This window comes from Sminthopsis crassicaudata, chromosome 3 (genome assembly GCF_048593235.1).
Source record: "Sminthopsis crassicaudata isolate SCR6 chromosome 3, ASM4859323v1, whole genome shotgun sequence".
NCBI lineage: Eukaryota > Metazoa > Chordata > Mammalia > Dasyuromorphia > Dasyuridae > Sminthopsis > Sminthopsis crassicaudata.
In genome coordinates this window covers 156,749,108-156,761,648 of record NC_133619.1, presented here as the reverse complement: position 1 = coordinate 156,761,648, position 12,541 = coordinate 156,749,108, and the positions used below count along the sequence as shown (strand labels likewise).

Genomic DNA, 12,541 nt, shown 5'->3' with positions numbered 1-12,541 from the left:
AGCTCACTTGCCTCGATGAGGCAAGATTCTCCGCTAAAAGGATTAAGAGGTTTTGGAAGAAATGAAAAAATTTGGGATACTCCCTAAATGAAGAGGGAAGTTAATCAATTAATAATAGCTAACATTCATTACAGAGAATATATAATATGTTCCAGGCAATCTGCTAAGAACCTCACAATTATTTTATTTCATCCTCACAACCCTATAAAATATTTATCCCCATTTTACAGATGAAGAAATTAAAACAAACAGAGGTTAAATGATTTGCTCAATATCTGTCTGAGGCTATTTTAACTCAAGTCTTCCCAAACGCCAGGTGTTATATTCTATCCACTACACTATCTAGCTATAAAAGTTCTGAAGTTAAGATGATTATATAAATCTATAGTGGACTCTGTCAACATGATTTTGACTTTTTTCCAACTTTGTTCAGCAGCATATGAATAGAAATAGAGGGAAATAGTGGATGTAAGTTAAAGATGTGTAGATAAAGAGGCCCAGGCAAAGTTGTGAGAAATTTAAGCAACAGACTATATTCGATGGAGTGTTAGGGTTAGGGAAATTTTCATACAAGAATAAGGATCTTAAATCAAGACCAGAAACTTCCTCAGTGGAGAGAGGGTTAGTATAAGTTCATTCCAGGCACTGGGGACGGTACAGGAAGTCATCAAGAGTAAGAAAACAATGAAAAGATGTGAAGGGTAACCCAATGATTCAAGTACACAGAATGTGAATACTTTCATCCATCTTTAGCTTGAATTAAACTAAAAACCCCTAATTTATTTTACATGAAGTATATCAGCAATCTATGCTTGTAGAGCCGATTTTTTTGGAAGCTAAGTTCAGGGGTTTTTTTGCATTTGTCACTGCAAAATTTTATGATAATTTTAACTAATTTTGACTTTCTATACTGGCCTCTTGAAATATTTTAATCCTGATTTTGTCATCCCAACATATTTCTTCCAGCTCATAAAATCCAAAAATTTAAATTATTTGCCAAAGTTATTGATAAGATGATAAATGATATAAACCATAATCACTAATAAAACTATAACCCTTAGCCATATACCCCACTTTAAAAAGCCCACTGTCAAAACTGTGTGTTGTAGTGAAAAGTACTGGACTCAGAAGTGAAGAACCAGATTAGACCAGACACTTACTATGTAATCCTATGCTTCTTTAAGCCTCAATTTCCTCATCTAAAAATGGGGACAATAATCCCAATTTCACAGATTTGTTATAAGAATCTAATGAAATAATGTGCATAAAGCACATAAAGAATTAAAGTACTGTATAAATGTCAGTCACCTTTGAAGAACTAAAAATTAAATCATTCTAGTGGAGCTTTCAGATAAGTAGTACGATATGCTATCATAGCATATCTAAAATATATTATTAGGGCAGCTAGGTGGCACAGTGGATAGAGCACCAGCCCTGAAGTCAGGAGGACCTCAGTTCAAATCTGTTCTCAGATATACTTCCTAGCTGTGTGACCTTAGGCAAGTCACTTAACCTCAATTGCTTTAGCAAAAAAATAAAATATGTAATGTTCTGGTTAGCTTTCTGGAGGGCCTTCAGACCAACCTTGGTATCAGCAGAATAAAAAACACAAGAATAGTCAGGGATAAAGTCTGAAGTCTTTATTATCTCCTTCACAGTCTGTCTCCTTTACCTGAGGCCGAGCTACCTTTCTGGAAGACCTCCAGAATGGGTCTTGGTTTCAGTGGAGGAATGCAAGAGGCAGGAGAGCCACCAGGATGGTGGTCAAGTCTTCTCCCTGTGGCTGAGTTTGTCCCCAGTTTATATGTTCTATTATAACTAAATCGATTCATCATACTGAGTATAAACCAATCATTATATCATTAGGGAATCATTATTTGTTGTAAGACTAAATCAATCATACTGAACTAGAGAACTCACATGCTAAACTAGATAACCATTGCCTTATGAATTCCACTGAGTTAGCATCTTCTTGTAAGAATCCTTGTTTCAAGTACATTTCTCCAGAGTTCTGGCCCATTGAAAAATATATTATTGTGACCAAAAGACAGTTCTCAAATACTACACTGGCCTTCCTCTCCTCTTCTAAATGAACCTTTATACAAGTGGGGAAAAGCATCCTATTTTTCACACAACTATTACGGATGTCCTCTTTTCCACTTTCCAAGAATGACAGTCCAAACAGAATATGAATCCAGGCTAAGGTCTTGTAATAGCATGGACATCTAAGAATAATGAGATGAATGAAAACATGGAGTGACAATGTCAGGGTAAAAAAATTCAGTCACACACACACACACACACACAAGGCACATTTCCATCAGACCAGAATGAGAGAGACATGGCATGTAACAAAACCATGAAAAATTTTAAGAGCATTAAAAATATAAAAATAAACATTAAAACATAAATTAAGAGTTTGTTGAATTTTATTTTGTCTCTATAATAAATTCATTATGAAATCTCATTATACCTGATTTCTCTCTTTATAAATACAGATACATGTATCTAAATCCATGTGATTTAATGATATAAAATATATATATACATATACCCCTCTACCAACGCAGACCAGCAACTATTCCAAAACTCAAGTCTTAAGTAGTTGCCTGAGGTACCAACAAATGACTTGCCTAAAGTCACACAATATGTATCAAAGGCAGGATTGGAATCCAGGTCATCTTGACTCTGGAGCCAGCCCTTTATCTATTCCCCAATATGGTTTTCACAGCTATAAATAGATAGGTAAGTTATGTTTTTCTTTTCTTCCCCCTCACATTTCTTTGTTTCCCTTTTTTTTTCTCAAACACAGATTTAGCAGTCACCATAACCATTTGTGTTCCTTTTCCATCTTCATCACTAGAGCTGCTAGTCCCTTCTTCATTCTTCTCAGGATTATGTTGTGTTATTTCCTGAAAACTTGAAGAGACAATATTTGACTGCTTAGTAGGTTTTGCCCTCTTGACCTTATTTGAAGATGTACTTTCAGAATCCTCCCCTAAAGATACATCAAATGGGTCTGATAAGTAAGCTTCCCCAACAAAGCCACCTCCATCACATTTATTCTCCAAGCTGGCAGTGGAAAATACTTTTCTTTTTAAATTTTGATGTTTTTCCAATTTACTTTCTATGTTTTTCTTCCCATTTTTGTCCTTTGTTTTTTCAAGCGATTTAAATTCTCTCTCCATGGCAGCAGTAGATGCTTCTATTTCATCAGTTTCTTCTTCCCTTTCTTTCCTAAGCATACATGTCACAGCTCTGTTGAGTCTCTGGCTCTTAAGTCCTTTAACATGTTGTTTCTCATGTTGTATCAGCCTAAAGAAAGAATCAATGTGGAGCTGTGTCTAAAAAAAAAGAAAAAAAAAAAGAAATCAGAGAAGGAGGTAAAGTTTATGATTATCTACTCCAAAGAAAGATAATGTGAACACTAGTGAAAGACACCTGATTACTATTTCAGAAAATAATAATTTGTTGCCTCTCAAATGAAGTCAATTCTATCATAGGTAGATTCTCTAAAGTAGATCTTGTTTTCTAGGTCTTCCTGATTATCAAAAACAAAAATTTTTAAATCCCTTACTGTCTAGGTTTTACTGACAGCACCTGCACTGACTGCTAATTAAGACCTTTGTTTATATACACATCACCTACCAGATGTATTCCCATTCACTTTTCCTTTGGATGTCATCTCAAGTATTATACAAGAAGCACATTTTCTAAAAACCAAAGCAGTCTTCCTCTCACAAAGAACATAAAGTTAAATATCCTTTGGGAACAATTTATATTGGTGATATTGTTTCTCTGTGAATCTGCTTGATTATTGCTTTTAAAAAAAAATAAATATTGACAAAAGACATGGCAGCATACATCTGTAATCCTTGCTACCAGGGAGACTGAGGCCACTGGATTGGTTCAGTTAGGGATTTCTGAACTGTAGTATATTAAGTCAATAGTGTATCTGGATTAAGTCAGTACCAATAAAGTAACTCCCTGGGAAGAGAAAAACACCAACTGCTTAAGGAAGAGAGAACCCTGACTAAATAAGAAATAGAGAAGGTCAAAACTTCTGTGCAGATTGATGATAGGATCTGGCCCCTGAATGCCTGCTGCACTTTTGGCCTGGGTGAGGTAGGGAGAACCATTTTCAAAACAACAACAACAAAAACTGTCCCCAAATTTAGCAAGAATTAAGAAATACTAGACGTTGTTTCAACTACACTCTATCCAGTTATCATATAATGTTCTTGTGAAATACATGTACTCTCCTCTTGAAAATAACAGCTAATACAGAGCAAAACCAAGATGGCAGAGTAGACACTACAGCCAAGCTTTCCCAACACTCCAATAAAAACAAATTTAAAATAATGCCTTAAATCAAATTCCAGAGTGGGAAAACCAACATTTTTCAGCCCAAAACAATTTAGGTAGTTGTAAAAAGGGATCTGTGACACCAGAAGGGAGGATGGCTCAGAGTGATGGCCACATGAGCTGTGGGATCTGGAAACTGCAACTGAAACATCTTCAGGAGCTCTCAAGACAGAAACAGTAGAGACATTGGAAACCTTGTCAAAAAGAGATTATAGGGGGCCTTAAGTGCATAGGACTGTGTCACTGGCAACTTCCTTGCCCATATGCCGTTCTGAGTTGCAATTCCAATGCAGAGAGAAGTACTTTTGATCATAAAGAACCAAAGGCTCTTCCTGGGAATGGATCAGAATTCAGACCAGTAACCACTATAATAATAAATTCATTAGAAACTAAATCTAATCTTAGAGAATAAGTGGTTCAAAGATATTTTAGAAAAAAAGGAATTGAACAAGTCATAAATGAGCTCCCTAAAGGGGAAAAAAAAAAACCCAGAACCACATAAATTCACAAGAAAATTCTAGCAAATATTTAAGGAACAATCAATCCTAATACTATGCAAACTTTGTGGGGAAAAAAAAAAAGGAGTCCTACCAAATTTCTTTTTATAACACAAGTAAAATTTTTGATACATAAATCAGAGAGCACAAAATCAGAAAGAAAATTATCGGCCAATTTCTTTAATGAATGTCAATGCAAAAATTTTAAATAAAATATTAGCAAATGGGGCAGCTAGGTGGCACAGTGGATAGAGCACCAGCCCTGAAGTCAGGAGGCCTCAAGTTCAAATCTGGTCTCAAACACTTAACACTTCCTAACTGGGTGACTCTGGGCAAGTCACTTAACCCCAATTGCCTCAGCAAAAAAAAAAAAAAAAAAAAAAAAAAAACCTTCTGACAAAATGTGACACTCCAACTAAAAATACTAGAAGCATAGAATGAATGCACTCTTTTTTTAAATAAATAGGAATAAATTATCTAAAACCAAGAGTTAAGTATTGTCTGAAATGGGATAAGCTAGAAGCCTTTCAAGGGAAGAAGTAAGGATGTTCATTAGTACCACTATTATTCAATATTGTATTAGAAAAACTAACTCTGGAAAAAGAGAAAGAAAAAAGAAAGAAAGAAAAGCCAGTTCTGGCACTGACAAGAAAAAAGAAATTGAAGAAATAAAAATAGACAATGAAGAAACAAAGTTTCAATCATTACAGAAAGTAAGATGGTATACTTGGGAGAACCCTAGAAAAATCTATTAAAAAACTAATTGAAATAATTAACAACTTTAATAAAATTGCAAGATATAAAATATACATGCATAAACCATCAGCATTATAGTACCAACAAAGTCCAGCAACAAGAAATTGGAAAAGAAAATACATTAAAAATAACTGCATATATTATAAAATACTTGGGTATTTACCTGCTGAGACAAAATTGGGGACCATAAGAACTCATTTATAAAATACTTTCCACAGAAATACAAATCTAAAACAACTGGAGAAATGTCCATTACTCATTATTATATTGTCTGAGTCAATATAATAAAAATGACAATTCTATCTAAATTAATTTACTTATTCAGTGCCATACCAATCAAACTATCAAAGAATTACTTTATAAGTCTAGGAAATGTAATAATAAAATTCCTCTGTAAGCACAAAAGGCCAAGAATATCAAGGAGATCAGTAGAAGAAAATGTGAACAAAGGTGGCCTAGCAGTACCAGATTTCAAACTATATTACAAAACAGTAATTAAACCAATTTGTTACCGGCAAAGAAGATACAGAATACACAGTAGTAAATGACCATACTAATCCAAGATCCAAGCTTTTGGGTTAAAAATTCACCATCTGACAAAAATTGTGAGAAAATTGGAAAACAGTTTGGCAGAAATTAGACAAAGGCCAACGTCTCATACCATATGCTAAAATAAAGTCAAAATGGTAAGTGATTTAGAAATAAAGAAAAATAACGTAAGTAAAGTGAGCATAACAAGAATTTACCTAAAATTATTACCTATTAATAAGGGAGGTTTATGACCAAACAAAAAACAAAGTACTTTCTATGGTACTTTTGATTACATTAAATTTAAAAAGTTTTGCACAAATAAAATCAATGCATCCAAGACTAAAAGGAAAGCAGAAAATTGAGGGGAGTGGGGAATTTACATCATTTTTCTCAGTTTAAGATCTAATTTCTCAAATATTTAGAGAAATGAGTCAAATTTATAAAAATATGAGTCATTCCTCAATTGATAAATGTTAAAGTATATGAAGTTTTCAGAAAAAGAAATCAAACTATATATATAGTCACATGGAAAAAAAATGCCCTAAATCACTACTGATTAAATAAATAAAATTAAAACAATTGTAAGCTATCATTTCACACTGATCAGATTGGCTAATATGACAGAAAAGGAACATGATAAATGATGGACAGGATGTGGAAAACTGAAACACGAATACACTGTTAATAGAGTTGTGAAATGGTCCAACCATTCTGAAGAACCATTTGGAACTTGTCCAAAAAACTTAAAAAAAACTATGCTCTGTGACCCAGCAATACCACTACTAGATCCATATTCCAAAAAGATCAAAGAAAAGAGAAAAGGATCTATAAGTGCAAAATTATTTATAGTACCTCTTTTTGATATGTCCATAAATTGGAGGATGGATGAACAAGTGGTATATAAGTATAAAGGAAAACCACTGTTTTATAATAAATGACAAATTAAGCATTGCAAAAAAAAAAAAAAGTCTGAGAAAACTTACTAATTGATCGAAAATAAAGTGAGCAGAACCAGGAAAACATTGTACATAGTAACAATAATATTGTAACAATAGTCAACTGTGAAAAACTTAGCTACTCTGATCAAGACATTGATCTAAGACAATTTCAAAGGATTCATCAAGAAAAATAACCTTCAAAAAAAATGATAAATTGAATGCAAAACTGGAGTGTTCTCTTTATTTTCCTTGCTTTTTTTTTTTTTTTTTTTCTTTTTGGCAACTTTTGTAAGAATTTGAATTTTCATTGTATGGGGGAAGGGTGGGAGAGGAGAAAATTTGGAATCCAAAATTTTAAAAAATGAATGTTAAAAATAACTGGTTTTATTTTTACAGTCAAAGGTTCCAATAAAGGCCTCATTTCCAAAATATATAAAGAATTGACTCTAATTTATAAGAAATCAAGCCATTCTCCAATTGATAAATGGTCAAAGGATATGAACAGACAATTCTCAGATGAAGAAATTGAAACTATTTCTAGTCATATGAAAAGATGCTCCAAGTCATTATTAATCAGAGAAATGCAAATTAAGATAACTCTGAGATACTACTACACACCTGTTAGATTGGCTAGAATGACAGGGAAAGATAATGCACAATATTGGAGGGGATGTGGGAAAAGAGGGACACTGGTACATTGTTGGTGGAATTTTGAATACATACAGCCATTCTGGAGAGCAGTTTGGAATTGTGCTCAAAAGTTGTCAAATTGTGCATACCCTTTGACCCAGCAGTGTTGCTACTGGGCTTATATCCCAAAGAGATCTTAAAGAAGGGAAAGGGACCTGTATGTGCAAGAATGTTTGTGGTAGCCCTCTTTGCAGTGGCCAGAAACTGGAAACTACGAAGATGCCCATCAATTGGAGAATGGCTGAATAAATTGTGGTTTATGAATATTTTGGAATATTATTGTTCTGTAAAAAATGACCAACAGGATGATTTCAGAAAGGCCTGGAGGACATAATTTGATGCTGAGTGAAATGAGCAGGACCAGGAGATCGTTGTATACTTCAACAGCAATACTATATGATGATCAATTCTGATGGATGTGGCCATTTTCAACAATGAGATGAATCAAATCAGTTCCAATAGAGCAGTAATGAACTGAACCAGCTACACCCAGCAAAAGAACCCTGGGAGATGACTATGAACCACTACATAGAATTCCTAATCCCTCCATTTTTGTCCGCCTGCATTTTGGATTTCCTTCACAGGCTAATTGTACACTATTTCAAAGTCCGATTCTTTTTGTACAGCAAAACAACTGTCTGGACATGTATACATATATTGTATTTAATTTATACTTTAACATATTTAACATGTATTGGTCAATCTGCCACCGGGGGAAGGGGGAAGGAGGGGAAAATTAGAACAAGGGGTTTGGCAATTGTCAATGTTGTAAAATTGCCCATGCATATATCTGGTAAATGAAAACTATCAATCTAAATAAATAAATAAATAAAATAACTGGGTTTTTTTTTTAAAAAGCAGGAATTATAGAAAATAATATCTAATTGAATCAAGTCACAATTATGGATTGATTTTAAGCATAGTAAAATTACAAGTCTCATAAAGAAAGCTTCACTTTTAATAAATAGCTCCTATAAATGAGATTCATAAGACATCTATATGGGATAATATTAGGGACGATGATAAGAACCCCCTTCTTTACACAAATTTCCTCTTCTCTCGGCCTAAATTTGCTCATTTTTAGTTCAGAATTCTGAACCAGAAAATCATAAGAATATATTTAAGTTATAAGTCTTATGTTATTATGGATATAAATTCAATTGGGCAGGTTTATAAACTAAGCCACTAATACAGTGATGGGCATTAACTTATCAAATGAATTTCTCCTGAATGAATACAAAGGAAATCTTGAAAAAGAGATAGCAGAAAAACAATCTATTTCCCAATTTTGTATAAGGCCAGTACTGAAATTATACAATATACTGCAATTTTTAACTGTATATAATAGGGGCCAGATGTAAGAATTCACTGATACATAATAGTCCTGGATGAGGAAATTCCCAATAAATCAAACCAGGTCTTTACCTACTCTGCATTTACAGTCTTAGAGAGCTTTCTAGAGCAGCCAGTGTCAAGCTCAAATAGAAATAGATCCCTGCCAAAAGGATCCACATGGGCAAAAATGTTTGTGGCAGCCCTTTTGTAGTGGCAAGGAAATGAAAACTGAGTGGATGCCCATGAGTTGGAGAATGGCTGAATAAGTTATGGTACATGAATGTTATGGAATATTTTTGTTCTGCAAGAAACAATTAGCAGGATGATTTTAGAAAGGCCTGGAGACACTTACATGAACTGATGCTAAGTACAAAAGAACACTATACACACCAACAAGATTATGTGATGACTGACTATGATGGGCTTGGCTCTTTTCAGGTAATTCAGGCCAATTCCAATAGATTTGTGATGGAGAGCCATCTTCACCCAGAGGATTATGGAGACTGAACATGGCTCATAACATAGTATTTTCATCTCTGTTGTTGTTATTGTTGTTTGGTTTGCTTGTTTGCTTCTCTCATATTTTTTCTTTTGGATCTGATTTTTCTTGTGTAGCATAATAAATGTGGAAATATGTTTAGAAGAATTGCACATGTTTAACTTATACTGAATTACTTGCTATCTAGGGGAGTGGGCAAGTGGGGAGGGAGAGAGAAAAATATGAAACACAAGGTTTTGCAATGGTGAATGTTGAAAATTATTTTTGTGTGTATTTTGAAAAATAAAAATAAATAAATAAATCCCTGTCAAGCCACAAACTAACTTGGAAAACTACAAAAAAATATCATATACGTTAAACTCTATCTTTATTCATTTTAATACATTTCCCAATTACATTTTAATATAGTTGGCCTGAATTTTAACACTGAAGGATTAAATGATTTGTCTAAAATAATTTAAAATGTATCAGAAGCAGGAAAGTCTTCCTGGTTCCAAGCCAAATTCTCTATCTCTTATGCCACATCATCTTAAGAAGTCAATGTAATAATGTAGAATAGTAAAGTGATATTTTTTTTATCAACTTAAAAATTAAATTCAATTTCTTTAGGACTGATTTGATCTTTCTATTCATAGTTACAAACCAGTCAAATAGTCCATTATAGTCATTACCTGGTGTGTATTCAGCTGTTTTAGTACAGGTAACAAAGATTCATCTGTCTTTGTTTTGTTCCAGCCAAAATAACGCTGACAAAACATGCAGGTGGTTAAGGCTTAAAATTCCTTCAAAGAAAAATTTTTTTTTACCCCAAAGCAATCAAGAGGAACCTCTACAACATAAAATCAGTTATACTCTAAATATTAAATTAAAATATTAAAAACTAAAATCACAATTATATTTTAAAATCCATAGCTTACAAAACTACAATGGCTCAAGAAATAAAGAAGCCAATTAAATATGATGCAAAATATAAGTATTTGGTATCATTTTCTAGTTAATATCCTCTCAGATAAAACAAATCTAATTGAATAAAACTGTATCAAAATCTAGATTTGCCATTAAAGAAAAGCAAAAAAACAAACAAAAAAGCCAATACTCTGTAAAGAATGAAGGGCTCATACCAATCTTTGTGTAGGTATTAAAAATCAAGGACTGATAACAAGCTTCCTTTGAATTTCCAGTTGTCTCCTTGAGAAATGCTTCCTTTAACTCTGCCCAAGCAAGCTTTGCAAATACAAATAATCTACTGGGGAAACAAGCATTTTTTATGGCTTGTGCAACTCTGATTTAATAAAATGAATAATGACCATATTTTTTTAACTGATAATAAAATGAATATTATAACTTTTCCTTATAATTGTTCACATATTTCACTAACTCAATAGCCATCAGCCTATGTGTTGGATTGACACTGGCAATTCAATAAACATGGGATAGATAATCCATGTTTAGTTTTTTAGTTTATAACTAAACATGTAGTTATCCACAAATATTTTTTCAAGCTTTTTCTCTGTAGGTAGCTAACTCAACAACACTTAAAGCATTAGTCATGAAGGATAACTTTGAAGTATGAACCTGCACAGTAGTCGGGTTCATAATCAAAGATCTTGGGTTCAAATTCTAGCTCTAGTATTTAAACCTGAGTGACCTTGAACAGGTGATTTTACTTTCTTCATGTATAAAAAAGAGAAGTGGTTGACCTGGATGACATTCTGAGGATATTTTCAGTTCTATACCAATGACTCTATGAACAACCTCAACGCCTAGTAGAAATAAGAAATATGCTAGATGAGTCCAATATAAACATTTGCTACCATTTTCTTTTTAATAGTATAACTGTCTTGTGAACATGTATGTCCCTAATAAATTTATCACTATTCCTTTTCTCAGGGAGGTACACTGGTAATAATATGAACAAAATTAGCACTATTTTCCATTTTTTTAGAATAAACTGTACTCAGACTAATCATATCTACATCTGCAACATCACTTCAAATTTTTAATAAAGGGACCTACTTTGCAGTAAGATGAGGATCTTAAGTAAAATTTTTTTTTAAAAACCTGATTTAAGTTCACTTTATATGGATTTAAAATATCTAAAAATTTGATGATTTGTTCTGTTATTTATATTTTAAGTAAAAGGATATTCTCTAATTTTTTCAAGATCTGGTTTTCCCCATAAGAATGCTCCTTTTGAGTCATCTACCACAGGTTTCAGATAAGCTTCCGCAACAGCCGGGTTAGGAAAACCAGGAGAAAGTTGCAACTGTCGCAATTTCTTTTTCACCTTGGTGTCATGGGGATTTGGTCTTATTTTCTTAGTCTTTTGAGCTTCATTCCACCATTCTCTGAAGAATAAAGAAAAACATTGTCCATAAAACACTCAATAAATCATAGCATATTTATTTTTATTATCATTTTTTATTTTATTTTTCTTTCTAGTTCCAAATTCTCTCTCATTCCAGGGTTCCCCCACTTAGAAGGCAAGAAATAAAATATAATACCCATCATACACATATATTTCTACATTCATAATATATTTATTCTACCCCACAATACTAAGGGAGAAAAAAATCAAGAAAACTGTATCTGTAAACAATGCATGTATTGCATCATTTTGCCACCTCAGATTTTATTTATTCTCACTTTGGATGGGGCTTAAAAAGCAAATACATTTCACTCTCTGCAGCAAGGTGAGGACCTATAATATAAGAGGCACCATTTATCTAGCCTTTATTTTCCTAAAATAAAAGTGCTTACCTCCCAAACCCAACCCAAAACAAGTAGCAATCACAAATAAAAATATTTACTGACTAAAAGGAAAACATAAAATCATCTTTCAATAATTTTGCAAATTCTCTCCCTGCCAATCTCTGCCTTTCTTAGAAACATGACAGTATATGTGATCTGATAACTTCATACACAAATTT

At 33.0% G+C, this 12,541-nt stretch overlaps 1 protein-coding gene across 1 annotated transcript in view; it reads right to left on the bottom strand.

The window, feature by feature from the left end:
- Positions 1 to 1,625: 1,625 nt before the first annotated feature.
- Positions 1,626 to 12,541, bottom strand: part of ERCC5 (ERCC excision repair 5, endonuclease) — a 32,254-nt gene continuing 21,338 nt past the window's right edge. The window contains exons 13-15 of the mRNA XM_074299486.1: positions 11,759 to 11,959; positions 10,283 to 10,367; positions 1,626 to 3,344 (exon numbers count right to left, since the gene is read on the bottom strand). Of these exons, the coding sequence (XP_074155587.1) occupies positions 2,751 to 3,344; positions 10,283 to 10,367; positions 11,759 to 11,959 (880 nt within the window). The 3' untranslated portion in view covers positions 1,626 to 2,750. The remainder of the gene's footprint in view (positions 3,345 to 10,282; positions 10,368 to 11,758; positions 11,960 to 12,541) is intronic.